Genomic DNA, 23,696 nt, shown 5'->3' on the forward strand with positions numbered 1-23,696 from the left:
TGTGCGAAATATTGATAGATCAAAAATGTATTCGACACTTTTCTTAAAATATTATAAATTCTTACTTTTTAGAAGTATACGATTAACAAAACTAATTAAGCATATTATTATGTAATTTTAGTTATTTAGTAGTCACAAATCAATTAATTAAATGTAATACTTGTTACGTGATATTTATGTTTTTAATTTTATTTATTATATCAATAAGTCTCAACATCATTTAAATAACTAAGATTCATTATGATTTATCAATGCTTCAGTAAAAATGTTTCGTGTCACAATAAAATATTCAAATGCATATTATACTGCAGAAGTAAAATTATTACTGCGGTGTACATTTATATTACAAATATAATTTTATTTTAATCGATAATAATATAATAGGTAACGAAAATTAGGGAAATAGACTAAATTAAAAATTTTCCATGTTTTATCAAATCTCTTAAATATTAATTTATCATCTATATTTTTTATGTTTTTCCTTTGAAATGTATTGTTATAACTTTACTCCTATTTGTGAGTCATAACAACGTTATTTTCCGTTACTATAGTGAACCTGTCTGCATTGTCTGTTTATAAGAACGGTGTAGTTCCTATTGCTATTTTGAACAGTTTATTGTTTTGTGTTTTTACATTCATCCAAAACATGTGTACAACAGCATACCTGATACCTAATGCACTCTAAAACGATTGTGATTATTTTTTATTATTCAACGGTCAATGACGCTGTGTATAATATAAATTATAATACTGCATACCTAAGTCTTATAAATAACAATTATTCCAAATATAACGTAATTAAAATCAAATAATAGTGCCCAATCGGTTTTTTTCTGATTTTTTAAATTAGAAGTATCGTATACAAATCTATCACAAAATCTATGATAACGTATTATTTATTAATTGAATTCGAAATTTTTAATATAATTATTATTTAGATACAAAATAAGAATAAGAATAAGTATTGTGTGTACATATCTGTATTATGTACCCAATGTTTGTATACCTACTGTTTATGAATTAAATGTTCAAAAGAATTTTTCCCTACATTTTTAATGTTCTTTAAAAGTAGATTAATAAATTATCTATTCATTAAGTGTGTATTATAGGTACATTGTAACTTTGTTTTTTTATTTATTGCAAAATAAAAATTGGAATTATTAAAATATTATTTATTATGATTAGGGGTAAATAGATTTTTCAATAAAATAATTTAACTAGAGTTCTTATTTCTTATTTTGTATTCATTTTTCAAGTTATATTGCAAATGTGACAAAATTATATTGGACGACGTCTTGAACTCTATAGAACATATGCATATGACATGTATTAAGTATAAAATATAAATACAACTATTACAATGAATATACTTAACTCAAATTTTCTTTTTTTTTTACATTAATTTCTAAATTTTTTTAAAATTTTAAAATTGGCACTATCTAGTATTAGAAAACATTCAATTATTTATTAAAAATAAATTTAAGTACGTATAGGTAATAAATAAAAATATACATAATTTATGAATACATAATTTTACGATGACATGTGTTTGTTTAATTTTGTGTTTTAATATACGTTTGTAGTAAAAAAAATACTCTGATTATCTAATTTGAGGGAAAATTCTAGTAGAAAATTCGATCTAGTTGATATTTTTGAGTGGTAAAAATTAAAAGTAGATACTCAGTACCTATTTTGTTTTTTTAAATAATTGGGGGAAAGTAAAAGTCAAACATTTGTTTAAATCATAATAAATTATTATGTAATATAATATGTTAATAATTATTATTAATAATTAAAATAATAATTTGTTAATCTTTATTACTAAATAATTAGACTGCCTTCGCACACACAATTGTTTTTCATCGTACACAAAAATGTATCATTGAACTAAAATTTAAGACACCCATTACGATTACAGTGACTACTTTATAACGAAGTACAATCGATGCTTACTCTATTACAAAACTTACTTGATGGCTTTGTCAGAAAATTAGAAATAACTGCAATGCCATAGAATTAATGATGGTATAACGATCAATGGTTTATGGTAAACGATATCATAAATGTTTTCTCGTGTTCGCGATATAATATTATTAAATATTGTATGTATAAATACTGGTATATTGAATTGACTTACAAAATTCCAATCTGTATCTAGTTTAATTTTATAAAATAAAATAATACATATATTTATAATAAATAAGATGTGTAGTATAACATAATTTATTGAGCTAATAAAAAATATGCACACACCTACCTATTTAAGTATAATTAAGAATTGGTTAAATGTTATTTGTTATGCTTTTATTAATATTATATTATAATCTTGATAATTAAAATTGGTGTGACGCTCATTATAACAATGTGGTTATGTCTGTTGGAAACGAATTATAATGTGTCTTAACTCTTAAGCAGGAAGCGGTTCTGGTCCAGCTGGTAGTAGTGTTTCCAGTGTTGCTGGTAGTGATTCTACGGGTACATCTGGTGTCAGTAATGAAGGTGGAAATTTGAAACCTGGTTTAGAAAAAGGGAACGGTAACAAGGTCGAAAAAATTGGGGGTGGAAAGTTGTTGATGAGTTCTGGCAAAGGAAATGAAAATGGAAAAAGAAGACTTTTGCAAGGATCCGGAAATTGACCTGAAAATGGGTTTTCCGGTAACAATGATAGTGGTGGTTCTTTGGGATCTGTATAGTCAGCTATGACCTTATTAACATAAAATAAAATAAATTAGTTTTATGATTTTTTTCTCTGCTATATTATATATATATATACCTATTAAATATAATATATATACAATATACATTATACATACATACTATTCCTTACCATGGTCGAACAAATCACCACCAAAGCTACGACGGCTCTAAATATCGTCATTTTGTGATAAGTGGACGGTTAACCGACGTCGAATATTGCGTAAAAACCATTTATCCGGTTAGGCTTTTATACTTTAACATTATTGTTTTATTATCCACATCAGTACTTTTTCTGTAACTGATTAGAACAGTACAATCAACAAGTTATCAATTTTGTTGTTTGTAAACTATAAATTAGTCATTGATTAGATAAGGTTAATATACTGTACGTTTATAATAGAAATTTGCATATTTATATAAATAAATTATTAATACATTTATTTATGTCTCCGAATTAATATGGAAAAAGCAATAATAATTTGGCCCTTACTTAAAAAAAAAAAAAAAATACAAATTGAGATATTACTAAGAACAGTTGAAGCTTTCAACAATTTGGATGAACTATAGTCAACAATGTGTCTGTTTTCGAAAAAAGAATTTCTAAGTAGTTAAAAAATTGAATAAATATTATATACACCTTTAGTGGTTTTAAACATTATATCTTCATATCATTGACAGTAAATTGTACACAAGGACTTTTCGTCCTTAAGTGTGACCTCTATACTATGCGTCAATAAGACGGAAACAATAAGTCGTCCGGCAAACATTTTTTTAACTTAGTCATATTTTTGATTTCTCAGTAAGTACCTAGTTTTTGAAAACACCACGAATTTGATCCTTAGCCTTTACAATATAATTAAATTATTATTGATGATGCAATAGATACTACTCAACTAAATTATTAATAAAATATACTTATGAATTTTAAATTTTATGTCATAAAATATAATCCGATATTATCCTATTGCAAATAAAGAGTGTTAATTTAAATTAATTTAATTTTTATAGACCTAGAACATTTTTCTAATAATTTATTTATTTATAGCATTTTAATTAAAAAAAAAAAAAACATCAAATAAAGATCAAAGAAATCTTCAGTAACAACACTAAATTCAAAAATATTTTTTTTAATTAAAGTACGCAGCATTACATTTTAAAATTTTTAAACATAATAATCTCGTATTACTACTTACATGATTATTAATAATAAAATAATAAGTGTATGATAATTTTATGATGATTTTAAAACGTTGCAATCAATTTGATAATGACTGGTCATGCTTTTTTAACTAACAATAATATACTGTCAATTATATCGACCGTATCAATTCATAAACATTGGTAATCAGGTTAAAGGAACGTGGAAGTAAGACAAACACAAATATTTTTAAGTATATAAGAGCCAATACTAATGTTTTAAGAGAATTATTAATAGTATTTGTCCTTTAGTAATATCATAAATTATGAATAGTTTTGGATTTATAGCCGCTTTGGCGGTGGTTTGTTTGGCTAAGGTAAGCAATTAAATTAATAATATTAATTACATTATAATCAACAAAAAAGTATAATTGTTCTATTTTTCAATCATAATAAGGTCGAAGCAATACCATGTGGATGTCCATTACCTCCTCCATGTCTACCAGCCCTACCTTTACCACCCCTACCATTACCAGCCCCATGTCTTCCAGCCCTTCCTTTACCACCCCTACCATTACCAGCCCCATGTCTCCCAGTCCCACCTGTACCATCATGCATACCATCTCCACCAATTAGTCCAGCGGTTCTAGCCTCTTTATTAGCTACTCTTAAAGCAGCGGCACCTGTTTCACCCCTTGCCACACTCCCCGTCCCACCCCCACTGAAACCAGTCTTTGGACCAGCCCCCACCGTAGCTACAACCCTGTCGGTCCCCGCACCCGCACCTCAAGTCATAGCTCCAGGACCAGCACCAGGACCATTGATAGTCCAATTGCCGTCAGTAGCCGGAAAGATAGCGCCAATCGTTGTTCCCGCCGGTCCAGCGGCTAACTTGCTCGTCAAACTGACTCAAAGCCCAGCTCCCGCACCCATCATACTTCCAGGAGCGGCACCCGGCCCAATCGTCATCAACGATGGAAATGTAATTAAGGAACAATCTATCACATGTGCACCGGCTCCCGATCCAAACAAAATATTCTTTGCTTTACCTCCACCGTTACCGACTCCACCAGTCGTGTTGCCACCCGCGCCATTGCCAAAGGTGTTCTTCAATCCCGGTCTGTACATCCAAAAACCTGATATCGTTTACCAAACTCCGGTTGGTCTACCTCAATTGTTTTTGATTCCATCACCGTGTCCATGTCCAGCACCGTGCTACCCACCACCAGGTCCATGCAACCAACCACCAATTGTTGCTAAAGTGCCATGCGTCTGTTAGTTTGTCAATGACATCACCACTCAATTAATATTGTTAACATCTATACGTTAAATATTTTTTTTTTTTGTTACTAACAATGAATTTATTCTGTTTAATGACAAATGTTATATGTACTTAGTACTACTTACCAACTTACCTATAATATAAATCACTCGTCATAATTATTAGATTGGTTTTATTTTATTTATTTCACAACATAGTAAGTAAATATAATTTCATTTGCATTTTGGTTATTATATTATGTCCAGTTACTATTCTGAAATAGTATTTATTAACAATTTTAACAATTTTATCGTTATTGAGGAGAGGCTTCAATATAATATATATTCACATTTTTTATACTCGTCCTATATATTTTTTATAATTTAAAACCTATCTATTCCGTGAATCTATATGGGTGTTATGGTAAAATAATATAGATCGAGAATAATGAAATTGAAAATGTTCAAATTAATACTTTTTTGATCGGTGTTCTACATACACGTGAATAAATATTGTCATCTAAATATCTAATACAAGTGGACAATCAACGAATACCCATTAAATAACACTTAAATAACCAAATTATGAGTCGCGAAGTTACTTTTTTTTTAATTAAAATTAATATGTGTTAACTATTGAGTAACTATTTCTCTATTTTTTAATGTTAAATTAAAGCTATAGTTGAGCGAAACCAAGTTATGTTTTGGAATTACAGTATTTTGATAACCGTCTATGGTTAAAACGATTCATTCACTGATAAACGTTAAAATAATTTAGGCAATAATTATATTACCTATTAATATTATCTAAATCATGTTATGTGAATGTACATGCATACTATTGATGTAAATTTAATCCATGAATACTCAATAGGTTTATGAATTTCAATGTTTAAAAAAAAGATACGTAACATCGTAGGTACCTAAATTTAGAAATTACGGTTTTACTACTAGGTATATATCGAAATTTTTACAGTTCAAGTCGATTGATTATTTGTTGCTACATATTTTATATTTTTATTTTTTTACTACTTTATCTAATTATATTTTACAGTGTAGTCGTATTAAAATACATTTTGTAGGTAATACTATTATGTATCTTCTTAATTATAAAACATTTTTATAAACATAAAACAAAAAACTTCATAAATGATATTGCTTTTCAGTTTTAAAAATAATATTCAATATGATTTATTAGAATTATTCATACTAATATAAGTATACTCATTTAAAATGTGTACAACAAAGTTGCAGATATTGATAGTCCATGTTTTTTTATAAAAAGCTTGAATAATTTAATAAAAAAATACATTTTATATTTCATCTTCAAAAAAAGTATGAATTTTGTTTTCTATTATAGTTTAGAATAAAATAATTAATTCTTATAGTAGTAACTTATTAACTATAGTTGTATTTAAGATACTTTAAATTAATTTTAAGACAACTTGGAATTGTAAATTAAAAATATAATATATTAAATTATAATATTATAGACTATAGTAGAATATATAAAACCAACAATATAGGTAGGTATATCAAATCAAGCTATTGTCATGACTGATGTTGACTTAAAGTCATAAGCAATAAGTACCTAGGTATTTTATTAATTTAGAATTTGTAAATTCATTTTTTTTCTATTAATAATAAAATAGAATTATAATATGATAAAAAGTAAGATTTCTCTTCATTTAAATTTGTTTTGTACAATGTAGTGAATCCAATGAAGAAAACCCATACATTAAATTATATATTATTTACATATTATAATAATATTATTATGTTTATAAAATAAACTTTAAAAGTAAAACAAGGTTGAAATAATGCCTATAATTATTGGTTTTTAAACTTAGCACATATTATATTTATATCCTTTTTTATCTCTGATCACAAATCATACATACGTTCAAACTAAACCGTTTTTATACTTTTTAAAAAACAGTGTATTGTTTTTAATTGTAAAAAATTCTTTTCCCCAATAAAACAAACTTAACAAATTAGTATTATAATATAATATTTCAAATAATTTACTAGCTTTGTCTTTTTAATTTTTAATTTTCTCCATCACAAATCTTAATTAGTTTATGTTATCAATTTTCAACTTAATATTTTATATTTGCTAATGATAACCTGTAGGAATGTATAAGGGAGATTTTTTTTCGTGGTTTCAGTTTCGGTCTCTCAAACATAAAACTATCGAAATAAAATGGCGTTGGTTTTCATTGGTATTGATCAACCCAGAGCTCGGTTCTCAATAAATAAACATGATTAATTTATTATACAACTTAAATCCTTAAAAATTATAACTAGTTGTCTCGCCTTGATTATGTAATAATATTGTACTTGTGATTTGCGGTTGATCTTGTAATGGTTTTATTTCATCGTTATTTTATAGTTTTAAATTTTGTTCTGCCTTAAAATTATTATGAAATGCAAATAAATTACAAAAATCGCTCGACATTAAATACTGGCTTTATTTTGTCATTAATTGTGCGTTTATGAGATGTAATCAGAAGTTATAAAGTATTTATAAAATCTTTATCGAAAAAATATATGTAAGGATCATTCGAATTATATTAATATTTTTAATATAATGTTAAAAAGTGTGTGATATTACTATACATAGTACGATTACACGCGAGTAAGATATAAATTCATAATGCATACTCATAAAATGAATGACGTAATGACTAGATTTCACGTTCGAAAAATCGACTCGTTCAAATTATTAAAAAATCAAGTGTCGGCGGCATTAAAAAATTTTAATATTTATGACCGAGTTTTAACTAAAAACTAAACAATTTACTAAAATGATAAATAATATTATTATTACCCAAAATATTAAATATTTATATGAAAAAAAACGCAATATATTATGGTTATTCTGATACCATAAGCTACATATAGGTACTGAGTAATGTGTATAAGTACCAACTATAGTTACTATATTAAACTTTATGCTAATGGTAAAAAAAACCTTCTAAAACATAATGTATACATAAATCCAATATCCCAACACAGACGAAACTTATCAATATTATTCTGTCGAGCGTTTATTTGTTTATTTCGATATTTTAAAATGTTTGTCAGTTACATTCACTGACGCAAGAGGCCACGACAATAATAATTCAACTACTCAATTACAACCATGCCTTTTTTATTGCCTATCGATAAATTATTATACGTTTTTTTCTGATTTTACCATATATTATAATATTATCGAAGAAGAAATGATTAAACTCGCGATAAAAATCACTGCTTGCACAGTGCACACTTCTCATGGTTAAATCAACAATTTTACACAACTATCAGACAATAAGCGCCATTATCTTTTAGATTTACAAACTGCTCGACTTTTTATTTATAAGTACATGTCAAATCTCGGACCCGGACATTCATGTATGAATGGTCCAACAATTGCGTACAATAAAAATGAAACGATTAACGGAAATCACATGCGTCGTAATATTACTGTTGAAATTAAAGGTGAGTGATGATATTATTATTATTAATATTTGAACTAAAACTTTATCATCTTTTATCGTCTTTAAATATTTTTACGAGTTTTGAAAACTGCAATATATTCATATAAAATAGGTACTGCCCATTAAACCAAGCAATTGGGTTTCTATTACATAGCAATATTATAAATTAATAATTAGTATTTAAGATTTTATAACTTGCGTCTAGTAGATGGTTATAATTTAAGTTAATATTATTATTATTGTTAGTGAGTGACCTAAACGTGACAATGATTTGTACTTCTTTAGGCACTCCTTAATCTGAGGTAAATAAATATGATGCATAAACTATTATTTATATTTTATTTTATTTTATTTATACACAGAGTTTACCTAATGTTTTTCATTACTAATAATAGTTGTTATTTAAAGTTTATTTTATTTTATTTTGTTTCTGATTTTACTGACTTAAATTTCATCTCGCTTATAGTAGAATAATTCGTTTTAGTCCTTAATCGTGTGGATTTCCCATAAATTACTCTTTTAATTTAATTTTAAGCTAATGTATCACCAGATAATTAATTGTATTAGCTTAAATTTTAAAACCATATCAATAATATTTTTTTTATCAGTTATTGTACAAAATTATGGATTTAGAGAATATGTTCATGTATCTGGGTTGTTTACTCATTGGCATTTGTGATAATTATAATATCATAAATGGAAATAGTACATTTGGTCGAGTGTGACGTGTGATTTTACAAATTTAATTTCCGGTTTTGAAGTGTTTACTGTATGGTACTTACTTACCGTCCTATATAGTATATACCATTTACCAATGTATTTAACTGATATTATATGTTACCTATAATGAGGAACCAGTCGTTTAAAAAAGCCATTATAACTTTAATATCCGTAGGGTTATTCAAATTAATAACAAAAAATAATGAGTAGGTATCGATCATTTTTTTTTAAATATTTCATAATATATTTTCAACATTATACTTATAAACATATATTATATTGAATGTTTACTAAATACGAGAATTAAGTTCCATCCATAAATATTATAAATTATATTAAGATACTGCTGTGTGATATGCATTTTATCTATTAAAAACATACAAAAGAATAATATTTACCTTCATATCGATTTAGTTTCTTAACCAATAGTATTAATTAGTAAACTACCTAAACAAAAAATTAAGTACATTTTTATTTTGAATACCTAACTCAAATATTACATCAACATACTGTCGAAATTCCACAATAATGTAGTACAACTGATTTGTAATGAATTAGTGAGCGTGAATATAAAAAATTTATTATATAAGTATCGAATTTTTGTAGACAAGTGAATGTCACTTTATTATATTCGATTGTTATCTCTATGTACTTTATTATTGTATGAAATAGTCGTTTTGATAATCAACACTTGGTAAGTCAGGAACTACGTATGTTGATATTTTTTCGAAAGAATTTTTTTTCGGTTTTATTAGATTTTCAATATTTTATTCTTTTGCATGAAACAACGTGTGTGGGTATATTGTATTGAAACGCTAAAACCTGAATCATTTTAGTAGAGAGTTAAACGCCTCTCGAGTTATATCGCAGTACTGTAGGTTATAGGTCAATATTAAATTTAATTTTGATGTTCCGTTAATAAGCTAATATTGACCTACTGCCTAAAGTATCGATTTGATAATAGTATTATAGTTCAAAATTCGTTGCGGATTAATTTACTACTTAATTGTTTTTACTGAGGATAAGTATAATATCGGTGTGAATATTATATATTTTAGATACCTATAATGATTTAGTAGTATATATTTTTTAATGATTTTTTAAATTTAGAGAAAATAAAAACTATTACAAGGAAATAGTTGTAGACAAATATATATGTAATGACTTATTTGTCCTTCATAATAGATGAACTACACGTCGTCTTCACGAATACTAAATTTCGAAGAATATTATTCATAAATATATAAACAGCCAGGTAGCCTTTTTGTTTGAATAGTTAATAATAAATTATTGTATATGCTAAAAACTTAAGTCATTCAAGGCCATTGGGAATAATAGAAAATTCAACGTTGTATCGATAGTAAACATTAACTAAAAATTATTTTACACTGCTTTGATTCTTATACGCTGTACATTATTAATAATGTACTGCATGCTTATCTCCTGATTATTGTTAATAGTCGGTTATTCGCTAATATTAAACGATATCACCGTGTTCTAGGGTTTCGACTGTGCGAACAACACGACTACGACGACACTGATATTGCAGCCTTCTAAGTATGACGCGTCATCGCCGGCTGCTTCCGATTTTTCGTATGGTGGCATTTCGCCGTCGGAACTGGCCATGTTGTCCGGCACGGAAACGGAGCTACCCACGCCCGCGGTGCACGCGATAGTGTTGCTGGTGAACGCTCTGCAGACGTCGCGGTTTTTGCTTTCCTATCTGCCACCGCCGACGGTTTTCAACGTTTTGGACGAACTGTCTAGACGGCCGTCGCTGTTGAACTCCATCGAACCGCCGAACGTCGCACGTCTGGTCGACACGCTGTGCGCGTCGCCGTCTCTGCTGAAAGTCGTGCCCGACCGCACCGTCTCCGAGCTGATAACCGCGATATTCCTGAGCCCGAAAATCGCGGACGCCCTGCCGCCGTCCACGATCCTGTGCCTCTTGACCAAGATATCGTCGACCGTGTTGTGCCGGCTATCGCCCGCCGTCAGAGCGTCGCTCATCGGTCGTGTGTTGTCACCCAAAGCGTTTGGCTCGCTCACGCCCGCCGAAATATCGACCGTCGTTGACGCGTTCGTGTCCGCCAAATGTCCGTTGGCATTTTCGACCAATCCCGCCGACCTGGTCGAACTCGTCAGGACCATCGCGCTTTCGCCGACCGTCGGCAACCACACGGTGTCCGCCTCACAAACGATCGCTTTTCTGTGCCGGCTGTCCGAAACCGTTCCCGCCCTGCTCGGCTGCGTTCCGACGGACGCCGTGGACGCTCTCCTGGGACCGTTCGCCGTGGCTGGCCATCAAATACCAGCCACAGCCCTGGCCGACTTGGTGGCCGTCTTGACCCGGCCGCCATTTTCCCTGAGCTCGTTGAAGCCCGCCAAGATCACTCCGCTGCTTACAGCGCTGTCACCGGCCGGCGTCCTGTCCGCGATCCCGCCAGCCGCACTCGTCCAGCTGTTGACAGACCTGTCGTCGGCCGCTCTGACTGACGTCGTCACCGCCGAAGCGATCGTCGGCCTGCTGTACGGCGTCACATGCACGTCGCCCGGTCTGATCGGCGACATACCCGCGTGCGTCCGGTCAGCGTACGCGACGCGATTGACCTCACCCGAGGTGACCGATGCGCTGTCGGTCGAGAACGGCGTCAAGTTGATCGGCATACTGTGCAAAACCCGATCGTTTTTGGCAGAATTGCCGGCGAGCTGTGTGAACCTGACCGTGGCGTTCGCAGTGTCTAATGAGACGCTCTTGAATGCCCTACCGCTGTCGGATATTGTCGATTTCGTCCATTCCGTGACCGCCTCGTGCGTGATGACGGAGATTCCGGCCGAAAATATCAGAAAACTGTTGTCGCCGCTCATTTCCACGTCCTCGCTGAGGGCGCTTGATTCTAATCATTTTTCAAAACTCCTCTCGAGTATCGCGTGTTGTCCGTATCTTACGTCCGCGCTGTCGGGCGCTCAGATCGTAAACGTGCTCGCCACGCTCGTTTCCGTTCCCGGCGCGTTACAAGCGACCCCGAACTCCGTCTACGTGGACATACTGACGCAACTGTTCTCGATGCCCGACCGCTTGTCTGAAATCCCGCTCGCGTTGCTCTTGGACTTGTTGACTCAAATCGAAAATCAAAATTCGGACGCGTTCTGCGCAATTCCACCATGCGCGATAGCCGAGTTCACCGAGTTTCTCGGAACGGACGCCGCAGCACTCGTTTCGTTGCCACCGGCCGAATTGACGTCTTTGGTGAGCTTTCTGTCCAAAGTCCGTTGTTTCTTGGCTCAGCTGCCTGTGAAAACCTTGACTGCCCTGTTCGAAGCGATCGTCAAGTCGCCGTTCGCGGTACCGTTAGAAGAGCAGATCAAACTGATCGTCGCCACCCAGTCGCTTTCGTCATCCGCACTGTGTTCACTACCGCCTGAGTCTATCGGTGAGATAGCCAAATCGTTAGGTTCGTCCGATGCGCTGGATGGCCTGAGCCCCGAGTGTCTGGCCGAATTGATAACCGCCATCTCGATGTGTCCACGTCTGCTATCCGTTATGGATCACGTGACGATACGAGACCTGTTGGAGTTTCTGTCAACGTCTAAGACCGCGCTCAGCACTTTAGAACCCAGAGTTGTTGTCGACCTGGTGGTCTCGCTATCGGCTAACAAACAGCTCTTAACGTCCATTCCGGTAGACTGTTTCGTGAGGTTTTTGGTAGCGTTGCACGCTGCCGCGCCGACCGCTTCGCGCTCGATACCGACGACCGCGGTGTTGGCGCTGTTGACTTCGCTGACGTCTCCGGACGTGGTGACGAACGGACTGACGTCGACGGACGCGGAAAACCTAGTGGACCTGTTGAACGCTTACCGCGGACTGCTGATCGGAATGCCACCGATGGTATTCGTTAACCTGCTGACGGCGATTACGAACCGGTTTGCCGCCATGCCTTGCGAGAAAATCGTCTACCTGTTGGCGTCTGCAAACTCGGCGTCGCCGTGTCTTCTGTGCGCCGTACCGGAAGCCATACTGACCGGTCTACTAGAAACGATCGGTGCAAGAGCCGTGGTCGGCGGCCTCCCGTCCAAGTGCCTAGCCGCGTTAATCGCCACCCTGTCCTCGTCGTTGTGCCTAATGGAAGCAGCACCGGCCGCCATGCTCGACTCGTTGCTGGGTCTGCTGTCGTCTGCGCCCGAGCTAATGGCCACGTCTGTGCCACCCGACACGCTAGCCGACTTTTGCACCAACTTGGCGCTGACACCATCCACGCTGAAACGGATCGATGTTTCCCTCATCGTTTCGCTGCTGTCCGCGGCCGAACCCGAGTCGGTTCGCGCTGTACCGGCAATGGCCCTGTGCGCTCTGCTGGCGGCGCTGTCCGACCCGAAGACTGTGCACGAGCTCCGGCCAACCGTGGTCGCTTCGTTGCTGCGCGTCGCTGCCACGGCTCCGCGGTCCTCGACGCCCTGGTTGGTGACACGCTCAACACGATCGTAATCAAGGCGGCATCGTCACGACTCCTACTCCAGAATTTGCCACCCGGTCTGTTGCTGTCGTTCTTGAAGGCGGTCGCCTCTTCGCGGCTAGCGCTCGAGTTACTGCGGCCTACCGCCGTCGCTCACCTGTTGATTTCAATCGCAGAAGCCCAACCCCGCGTCCTGGTCTCCCTCCCGCCAGATACGGTCTCTGCCCTGTTGCTAGGAGTTTTCCGTTCGCAGCAGGCGTTCGCCTCACTCCCGCCGCCCACGCTCGACGGTCTCATCAACGTGCTCGTCGCGTTCCCCAATATATTTACCGACCTTCCGCTGTCCGTCCTGGTCGACCTTCTCCGGTTTTTAGCGTCATCCCCCGCCATCCTTGGTTCCATTTTGTCATGCACGCTCCTTAAGTTCCTGGCCATCCTGTCCTCTATGCCTACACTGCTTCAAACCCTGCCACCCGGCACACTTGTCGCATTCGTAGAGGCACTGTGTACCGTGTCACCAAAGTTCCTATGCGCCATACCGGCCCCGATCGTCACGGAGCTATTTGGCGCCCTCGTCACCGGACCCGCGCTGCCCGCGCTCACGCCTTCAACGGTCGCCTTACTGATATCGGCACTCAACAAGTCATCCTGCCTGATCCTCACCCTTCCCGGGACGTTGCTTTCGGCGTTCATCGCGTTCCTGACGGCCAACCCCCGCCTGCTGAGTGACACTCCCAGAACCGCGCTACTCACTTTCGTTGAAAACGTCCAATCTCCTCAATCCATTCCCCGAGCCCCAGTGGTACCAGTTGGACTCGGTTTGCCGTGTGTCGCCACCGATCGCTTTGACAATTTCACCACCATCAGCAATTCAACACCGATTCCGGGCGATAAAACACGCCAGTTCGATAAAAGTTATGACACAGTAACAGTGTTGAATTTTTCTTCAGAAGATCCCCAAACTCAAACGAATGAAAACAATTCTGAAACCGATTCAAACCTAAAAATAATTCATCCGGAAAATGCCACAGGAACAACTACAGTATACGTGTTCCCCAAAAAACAAACAACTCCCATCAAATGAGAAAAAAATTCAACCAAATAAATACTACATCATGCATTTCTTACAACAGTATTATTATAAAAGTGGATAGTTTGTTATAAAAACACAAACAATATAACGATACTAACTATTAAGATATTATAGCATGTAATTATACTAACTTACTTATTTTGGAGTTAACTAATTTCTAACTAGAAATATTTTCAAAATATTGGATATCTATGTTTTATACTGTAACACTTAAGCTTTACCTAATACTTGTAATATAATGTAATTATTTTTATATTTTTATTATTTATTTATAATTTTTACAAAAAGAGAAATTGAATTTGTTTCACATTAAACCATTAAAATATTATTTACTAATTTTGTAATGCTTATGATATTTATTTATATAATTGTATGAAATTATATACATATAAATGTAATTTATTTTTGACACTTAAGTTTAATGACAAATTAACAAAAAAATACAAATAAAATAAAAATTATAATATTAATGTATTGAATAATAGTTTGACACTTTTATTTTAAAACATATAATTAGTTCTTCAACACATTTAAAGGTAATATTATTTAAAAACAGTTTAATAACCTACTGATATCAATAAAAATATAGAACAATATTATGAATCGTTAGATTTTGAATTACTGTTATTATAAAAGTACACTTACATTTTATGAATCATTTTAAACGAATAATTTCTTGAAAATATAATGGTATTCATAAATTAATAATAATTAAACAATAAATTATTAAGTTTAACTATTAATATTACTGAATAGAAAACAATGTTGTGTTTATTATGGTTTATAGAATGTATAATTATTATAGTTTATAAGTATATTTTTTATCTGGGTTTATCAAAGTCCTTGATAGTTTATTTTATTTATTTATTATTTATTTATTTTTTTTTTTTTTGAAAATATTTATAACTAATAAGTATACTACCTAGAATTATAAACTTTGAAGTGAGAATCACATAATAATAATGAATTCATTTTAATTCAAAAAAGGTCATCAACGGAAAGCATAATAAATGCAGTATACAAAGATTAAAAATAAAAAAATTATTATAACCGTACATTTTTACAATTCTTACCGTATATCATATATACTATATACATTTTTCAAAACTATATAGTGCATTATATAAATCTAAAAAATCATTTGATTTTTTTCTAAAGAGTAAAATTATCATTGAGCAATCTATGTAATTTAGTCATATAGTTTTATTCTATCTACGATATTAATTATTTTTTGTTTAAATGTTGTTGTAATATTAATTACTAATTATATTATTACACTCTAATAGTCTAATAATTAATATAAAAAATAATGATACCCAAATGTAATTTAGTTCAGTTTATTGAGGATTATTTAAGTACATAATTTGATTACATTTTTATGAATCTTATATAAAACAATATTAAACATACTATATCTTAGTATATACAGTATACTTACTGATTTTCTTCTGTTATCTGTTAATCTAAATTTTTATATCAATTTTGCAGAAACCATAAATTTACCTTGAACGATTTTAAGATTATAAGGTGATAGTCAAATAAATAATAACCGTGTTACCATCACCGGGATAGTAATATAATATCGCATTCAAAGAATATAACAACCATTAAAAATAAAACAAAAAAACCCCGTTTGTAATTAAAATTACTTATGGGTATACACCAAACTCATTAATTTTTAAGTACACTATCACTTGTTTATGACTATCATTCAATTTTTTTGAAAAATAATCATTATTGTTACTATTATTAATTTACTTGTGTACATGTATGATGTGTCTAATACGTATACACAATTCCGGCATTGTTTAACCTTGTCTTTGGCCATTTAAACGATGACGATCATATTTTAATAAGCAAGCCCTAATATTCTATTTCACCACAATCACGCATTTGAAATTAATATAAATGTATGACAATGTAAACAAACGTACAACACGATAGTTCATAATCTTCATGTTAAATGTTTGCTCGTGAACGTGGTATATCATACATCATGAATCATGATTAATGCGAATGTAATTATTACAAATGTTACGACGTAATCATAATTATTGTTTCCTCGATATGAGTCTTTACTCGGGTACAACAAACGCTATAGTAACTATAATAATATATATATCGTCATGTTTATTTCAATATTCGAAATTTCACTGTCTTCTTACAGTAAAAAAATCAACATTGGTATATTCGTAAAATATTTTTTTTATCATGATTATAATTATGATAATAATAACATAAATTGTTGTGTCTATATATAATATTATGATGTAATTAATTATATTTATTCTACGACCTACGTCCCTTTATGAATTAAATAAATTAAATAAATAATTAAGTAAATTAACAGTCCACACTCCACAGTAAGTTTAATAGTATAATCTATAATATATTATATACTCTTTTGGCTTTTGTTGCAATAAAATATTACTATTATTAACTTTAAATTAGTTTAACAATAAAAAGAAAATGTATATCATACACGGAAAAAAAATTTACTAAAATATTTAGTTAATTTGCCTAAATTATAGTAAGAAATACTAACTTAAGATAGTAAGCTTAACTATAAAATGAATATTTTTAGTTTTTTTTACCTATATTTTAGTAATTTCAACTAAAAGATTTTAGTATTTTATTATTGTTTAAATTGTTATAGTAATTATCGCAATATTACACCTGACAACAGCTGCTGGTCTCACTGGACAACGGCTCGCGGTTACACTGTTATTTTTATTTTTACCTATATCGGGTTTTTCTACCTCTATGGCAGTGACTGAGTGATCGAAAATCGGCTTTTCTTTTTACTGTTTTGTTCTTTATACCGTGTCCGTCATCGTCATTGCGTCATTTGAAATTTAAATTTTCTTAAGTGTTAAATTTTAAATTGTCAATTGTCACTTGTGAATTTGTAAATCAACTAAATATTTTTCAACTAAAATATTTTGGTAAATTTTTCCGTGTAGAAAATTGTGTAAGGGTTAATAATTATTAGTGAATTAAAATTATTATACATTTTGGAATAAAAAGTTAATTATATGGTTCATATTCAATTAATATAAAAAATAAAATAAATATACAGAACACATAGAAAGTTGAGAAAATCAGTATAATATGTTTAATATTATTTTCTTAAAATTTCATAAAGCCTAAAAATAATTTAAATTTCCATAGACTGGAAAAACTGCACTTACATTTATTATAATTAATATTAATTTTGTATGATATTATACACTAATAATTAATATCAAACATGTCATACTTTGGCGGTACGATCTCTGATCGTAATATTTTGGAAACAGACGATCATTTCGTCAGACCCAAATAGCGCAGATTGCAAACATAATTATGTTTAATAACATTATGGTATCTATACTGTATTACTGTTTACAATCATCTACGACTGATCTTATTATCTTAACTATCACCTAATAAATCATAATAGTATAATAATATAATTAATCATGATTAATTATAAAATATACCTACGTATAATAATAATAATAATAATAATATGAGCATTTAATCATTTTTTTTTTTTTTTTTTTTTAGGGCATTAAGTCCATGCTCTAATTACAATACATACGAACAATTACAGTAACATAATACCCGAATATGAGTATTGAGTATCTCAGATCAACTGTTTTCGATTTGTAGATTCCACACATTGTGAGGCAATAAGCCAATCCGACCATAATAATATTGACAATGATATTATTATTTTTATTTTTTGGTCGATATTTTAACATCGCTTCGTTCGCCGACACCGTACGATACACTTGAATACGTGGATATAAAAAAAAAAAGTAATTGACCGACCAAGTTTCGTCGACTAGTGATCTAAATTCCGACTAGGAATGTATGCGACGGTCGATCGCTAGATCCTTGGCCCGCCGCAGCCGTCACGGTCACTTCGTCGGATCCAGCGATCGATCGGGCCCCGTGACCGTCGTGTGTTCAGCTGCGATCCTGGTACCGGTGACTATCTGTTAACGTCGTTTACCTATCGTTCTGACCTCCGATGGGTATTCTGTAACTCGACGATAGGCATGTTACCGAGTTCTATCGAATTTCATCTGAAGTGAGACGTGTAAACGTGTTTTGGTATATTTTTTTTTCTACAGTAATTTTTCTATTGTGTACTTATGTTTACTGATATTGTTGTGAATTTTCGATATTATTTTTATTTTATTTTGTGTATCATTTCGACTTTTGAGTTGAATATCACTGTAATTTATATTGTATAAGCATTGTTCATTTAACCGGGTAACTGATACGATAGTTCTATGAAAATAAGTTCGATGCATTGTGTAACCGGTTATTTTGACTTAGTAAAAAGTGTTACTGAAATTTAGTTATTATGACAGTCTTGAGATGAATAAAGAGCTGATTGTGGTAAATGACTACGAAATCGCACGTCAAACTGCCACCGGTAGCGCTTTGATCGTTTGGAGTCCGAGAAAGATATAATATTATATAGATATCTATACAGTGAAAACGATTTTTTTTTTAAATTGTAAAGATAAAAACAGAATTAAGCTATTAGGATGTATTTAATAACCATTACCGTTTGTTGGTTGTAACGAACATAAAGACAAAAAACATTAGATATTACATTATTTATAACAATGCATAATATGTATCTCATTGTAAAACCATTTAGACGTCATAAAAAAAAATTGAAAAATTGACTATTAAAACTGATTACTTCTATCATAATTACTTTTTTGATATGGCTATACTTCAAAATAAATACATTAACAATAAATAAATAAATAAATATGACTATAAAAGCAATACATGTAGTGCATTGTAAAAAAAAAATATGATTAAGAAATTTTATAAACATGTTTTTTTTTTTTTTTTTACTTTTTAAGTTTTTACTATTAAGTGCACTATTAAGTATTAAGCATGTACTCAAACATTAATTCGATTAATTTAAATATAGGTAGGTGAAGGTAACAACAATACAATTTTTTAATTTAAATTACGATTTTATATCAACAATATTATTAATAATGCTTTTAAGAAAATAATTTTCGTTCAGTTATTTTAGCTGTAGAATTTTTATATATTTATTATGCTACTATAGAAATAATAAACAATTGAATTAATAAGAAACGTAAAAACCCAGAATGTGGACTAAATGGTTAGGAATATCGAATTATTATTGTTTTCATTATCGGTTTATTTATTAAATGTATTAAACTAATAAATTATCGATCTAAATATTATAGCCTGTAGTACTTATGTCCTATTCGGTCAGTATGCCTACAACATCGATACCTATCGACCATTTCAAAATTTAAGATTTAGTGTTGTAATTAGAAACCTCTTATGAACCTCTTTTAAACCTCCTTGCACCGATCAATTCATTGGAGTAATTTTTTATGCATAAAAGTATTCCTTGGGACAATATATAGAATCTGTTTCACTATTGAAAATTTAGAGTAATACATGGTAATTAATTCTTTTTTTAATTTAAATTGATTTATTCGTTTTTATAATTAGTTCGAGTTAATTTTTGGTCGTGTATTTTTTTGCTTTTTTAAAAATTAAACATACTTCTTTTTTAATTTTTAACAATTGTGTGCTTTTTTAGTTACATATTAATTATTACGCTTTAAAATTGCAGCAGCCCTAGTTATTCATAATATTCATAATAAACTATATCTTAATATATAGGTACATCAATACTGTATACCTAAAATACTTTTAGAAGTATAATAATAGTATATAATATAATATCAGTATGCCTAAATCCGTAATTTTACCACTTAAAAATATATAATAGGTCAGGGTAAAAAATATTAAATAATTCTTTTAAAAAACTAAAATAATATAAATATTGTACATTATAAATCGCACGGTACGTTTACTCGCTACAAAAACGAGTCAAGCGATATCTGAGAACAGTGACAACTTGACCCTGCGGTTTTTTACTGGTCGTTTTTCAACTGTAACGGCGAAGCTAGGTCATAGGGTAATATTATATAATGTGAGTATATTACTTTATGAGTTAGATTGGTCTACAAGTCTCTTTACCTTAAAAGAAGGAGTGGTTGACGATAGGGCATTTTCCCTCCCCCCCATAACAAATTGTAATGTATAAATTAAGCAAATACCTACTCTAATATTATCATAATACTATCAAACGTTTTAACCAATAAAAATGTTACTTATTATTATGTTTTGGTGGTTGAAAATCATTTTATTGTAATATAATCATTAAATTTACCACTAAACTGTTTTCAACACCAAAATACGTCTAATAATGACGAACGAAATTCAACTATGACGAAAGTCGATGCAATGCGCAGTGCATATGACGTGTTATAATAGATGGAATATAATTCTCTTGTCATTCCGATAAGATATTACATTTGTTTATTTTATACTATTAATTTTTAATCAAGATATCTTGATACGTCAAGTCAAATATATACCTAAATAGCTATATATTAAAAGCTTTAAACTAAACAAATATAACTTTTGACCAAAACAATTTAAATTATAATATTATGTAGCTAAATTTAAATTTTTTCAAGAGTGTCTAGGTAAACTAGTTTTAAAAATGGTTAATCTCATTCAAAACTCAAAATAACTGAATTGAGTTGGCAAATAATAAGGTTTTATTTTACGTTGGCAGAATAAAACAATTGTATTATTCGTGCGTAGATCTGATAAAGTATTAATTTATTTCCCAATTTTTCTACGGTTTTGAAATCATATTTTATTATGGTGTACTTATAAGCGTTATACTGATACCAAAATGGTACTGTATTACTGGATTCACTTATAGACTAATGCCTGATCGGTCGCAAGAGCCGTTCCCATTTCGTCTTTACGTTCAAACGACAGCCATGATAGGGCAACGAAATTACAACGACATCGATATCTACGTTAGGTATAATTATATGAAGTTATGCCTCACTACTTTTTCCGATTGACTTCAAATTAATACCACCTACCACCCGTTGATAGTAGTGTAAATTAATTAAAAATAATTGCAAATTCGTTTTTATATTTTTTTAAAATTTTTTTTAAATTAGTCACTTATCTATCCTCCCCACATCACGATGTCGAACATGTACGTTTAGTTTGTTTCTTTCGGTTGTTTCTTTGGCATGGTAGTCAAAGCGCTCGAATTATCACGTTTTGTGTAAACTTGTTTTTATTGGACGTCAAAGTAAGCACTGCAGTTCGTGTTATATTAATTAGTACCACCACGACACACAAACAGTGTATAATAATATGATGATAATACATCGTTGTTTTTACGGTAATAGACATTTCCGTACACAAACGAGTTGAAAGTGTTCGGCAATACGGCAACAATAATTCCAAACAGTATTTTGTTGTTTTTCCTCTCTCGCGCAGATGTTGTAGTCGCGTGTAGATAGGTACGGCCTCGTCAAGGCCGTGCACCATTATTATTACCATGACCGCGCTTTGGATATTATGTATTTTATTTTTATTTTCATAGACGTCTTGTGATGTTTCGTTGTAAGTTGTTGGTGCACATCTTGCACATTTTAATGATAAATTTTTCAAAAAACCCGACATTTAAATTATAATAAGTGTTATAATAATTCATCACTTACAGTGATGTTCATGTTTGCGTCATTAGTACTAATACGTCAGATAGCGTAAATTAATAAAAGACCATATGGTATATAATATGTATACATAACATTTTTTAATTTAAAAAATTATTATAATTTAAAGAAAATGATTAAAATTTTGATCATTCGTGGATTGCCGTATATTGGTACTATACCAATATATATACAGTATATTATCAAATAGGTGTGTAAGAAATTCGCAAAATATTTAAAATATTCTTTTGTCGTATCATAATAATTTGTCAAAGTTAGTACCTAGGTAAATATTGGACTCAAATTCAAACAGAAAGTACCTTAAGACTAGTTTATTGAGGTGGAAGATGAACAAATTATTATAATATACATTGTATACAATAAGATTTCTCTCCCTAAAAACCCAATGTAAAGCATTAGATACCTATTATACATATGTATATGAATTGACAATAGGAAACATTACATTATATATATATAATATTTTGTATTTGAACGAAGTAAAAGTTCATTGTTTTACACAAATAAAAATCTTGTTTATCATAATTAATAACTTTTGGCCAGAGTTTTTTGGGATTCAAAAACCTGCCAGTGATTTTATCATTGAATTTAAGCTTATCACATTCCATTTCACTATTACAGACTACAATGTCTTACTCAATGAAAGTACACTAGACACATACTATACAGCTAATTGACTTCCCCAATTTTTCACTCTGAGATGATAATAACTTATAAATAGTTACGCATATTCAATTAATTTTGAAAAAAATGTTATGTATACATAACATAGATGATATATTTTATTTTGTACGAATATACTTGCAACATTTAATTATGTATTCAAATATTCAATATGAGAGATCGATAATCACATAACTTTCATTCGGTAGTATATAATATAATAATAATACACTATAGTACACATAACACGTGTAATAGGTGGAATGTACAAAGATACCCATACCTATCACCTATATAGGCAATGTACAGACTCAATCCGCAAATCATTATGATGAAGTCGACTTTGTACATTTTTTATTTGACGTATTACGAATTCGATTACATTGACGTGTACCTATATACAGAGTGTATTAGTGTAACAGGACTATTTAACAAGTATAGTAACATTTGTAATGGAAGTTTGTTAAATAGTCTTGTTACACTTTAATATAATATAGAGAGGCGACCACAACACATTATGAAATCACTCCCCTGCTCGACATATCTACGACTTATAATTACTATCAATAGTATA

At 31.5% G+C, this 23,696-nt stretch overlaps 3 protein-coding genes across 3 annotated transcripts; 2 read left to right on the plus strand and 1 right to left on the minus strand.

Moving 5' to 3' along the window:
* Window positions 1-2,222: 2,222 nt before the first annotated feature.
* Window positions 2,223-2,939, minus strand: LOC114129691 (uncharacterized). The gene is made up of 2 exons (XM_027994491.2): window positions 2,828-2,939; window positions 2,223-2,704 (listed from the first exon to the last, which is right to left on the minus strand). The coding sequence occupies exons 1-2, from the start codon at window positions 2,876-2,878 to the stop codon at window positions 2,408-2,410; spliced, it is 348 nt and encodes a 115-aa protein (XP_027850292.2). The 5' UTR covers window positions 2,879-2,939; the 3' UTR covers window positions 2,223-2,407.
* A 1,193-nt stretch (window positions 2,940-4,132) lies between these two features.
* LOC114129689 (uncharacterized) lies at window positions 4,133-5,280 on the plus strand. Its single transcript, XM_027994489.2, has 2 exons — window positions 4,133-4,211; window positions 4,292-5,280. The coding sequence occupies exons 1-2, from the start codon at window positions 4,161-4,163 to the stop codon at window positions 5,111-5,113; spliced, it is 873 nt and encodes a 290-aa protein (XP_027850290.2). The 5' UTR covers window positions 4,133-4,160; the 3' UTR covers window positions 5,114-5,280.
* Window positions 5,281-8,417: 3,137 nt separating this feature from the next.
* On the plus strand, window positions 8,418-13,787 carry LOC114129693 (uncharacterized). Its single transcript, XM_027994493.2, has 2 exons — window positions 8,418-8,577; window positions 10,798-13,787. Exons 1-2 carry the CDS (start codon window positions 8,497-8,499, stop codon window positions 13,780-13,782), a joined length of 3,066 nt encoding a protein of 1,021 aa, XP_027850294.2. The 5' UTR covers window positions 8,418-8,496; the 3' UTR covers window positions 13,783-13,787.
* The last annotated feature ends 9,909 nt before the right edge of the window (window positions 13,788-23,696 follow it).

The sequence above is a fragment of the Aphis gossypii genome, chromosome 1 (genome assembly GCF_020184175.1).
Source record: "Aphis gossypii isolate Hap1 chromosome 1, ASM2018417v2, whole genome shotgun sequence".
NCBI lineage: Eukaryota > Metazoa > Arthropoda > Insecta > Hemiptera > Aphididae > Aphis > Aphis gossypii.

What these genes read in the sequence shown, in the direction of transcription:
- LOC114129691 (XM_027994491.2), bottom strand. Translation starts at nt 2,878, where the DNA reads ATGACGATATTTAGAGCCGTCGTAGCTTTGGTGGTGATTTGTTCGACC. An exon ending in TGGTGATTTGTTCGACCATG is followed by an intron (nt 2,705 to 2,827) that starts GTAAGGAATAGT and finishes TATGTTAATAAG; the next exon opens with GTCATAGCTGACTATACAGA.
- LOC114129689 (XM_027994489.2), top strand. Translation starts at nt 4,161, where the DNA reads ATGAATAGTTTTGGATTTATAGCCGCTTTGGCGGTGGTTTGTTTGGCT. An exon ending in CGGTGGTTTGTTTGGCTAAG is followed by an intron (nt 4,212 to 4,291) that starts GTAAGCAATTAA and finishes AATCATAATAAG; the next exon opens with GTCGAAGCAATACCATGTGG.
- LOC114129693 (XM_027994493.2), top strand. Translation starts at nt 8,497, where the DNA reads ATGGTCCAACAATTGCGTACAATAAAAATGAAACGATTAACGGAAATC. An exon ending in TATTACTGTTGAAATTAAAG is followed by an intron (nt 8,578 to 10,797) that starts GTGAGTGATGAT and finishes ACCGTGTTCTAG; the next exon opens with GGTTTCGACTGTGCGAACAA.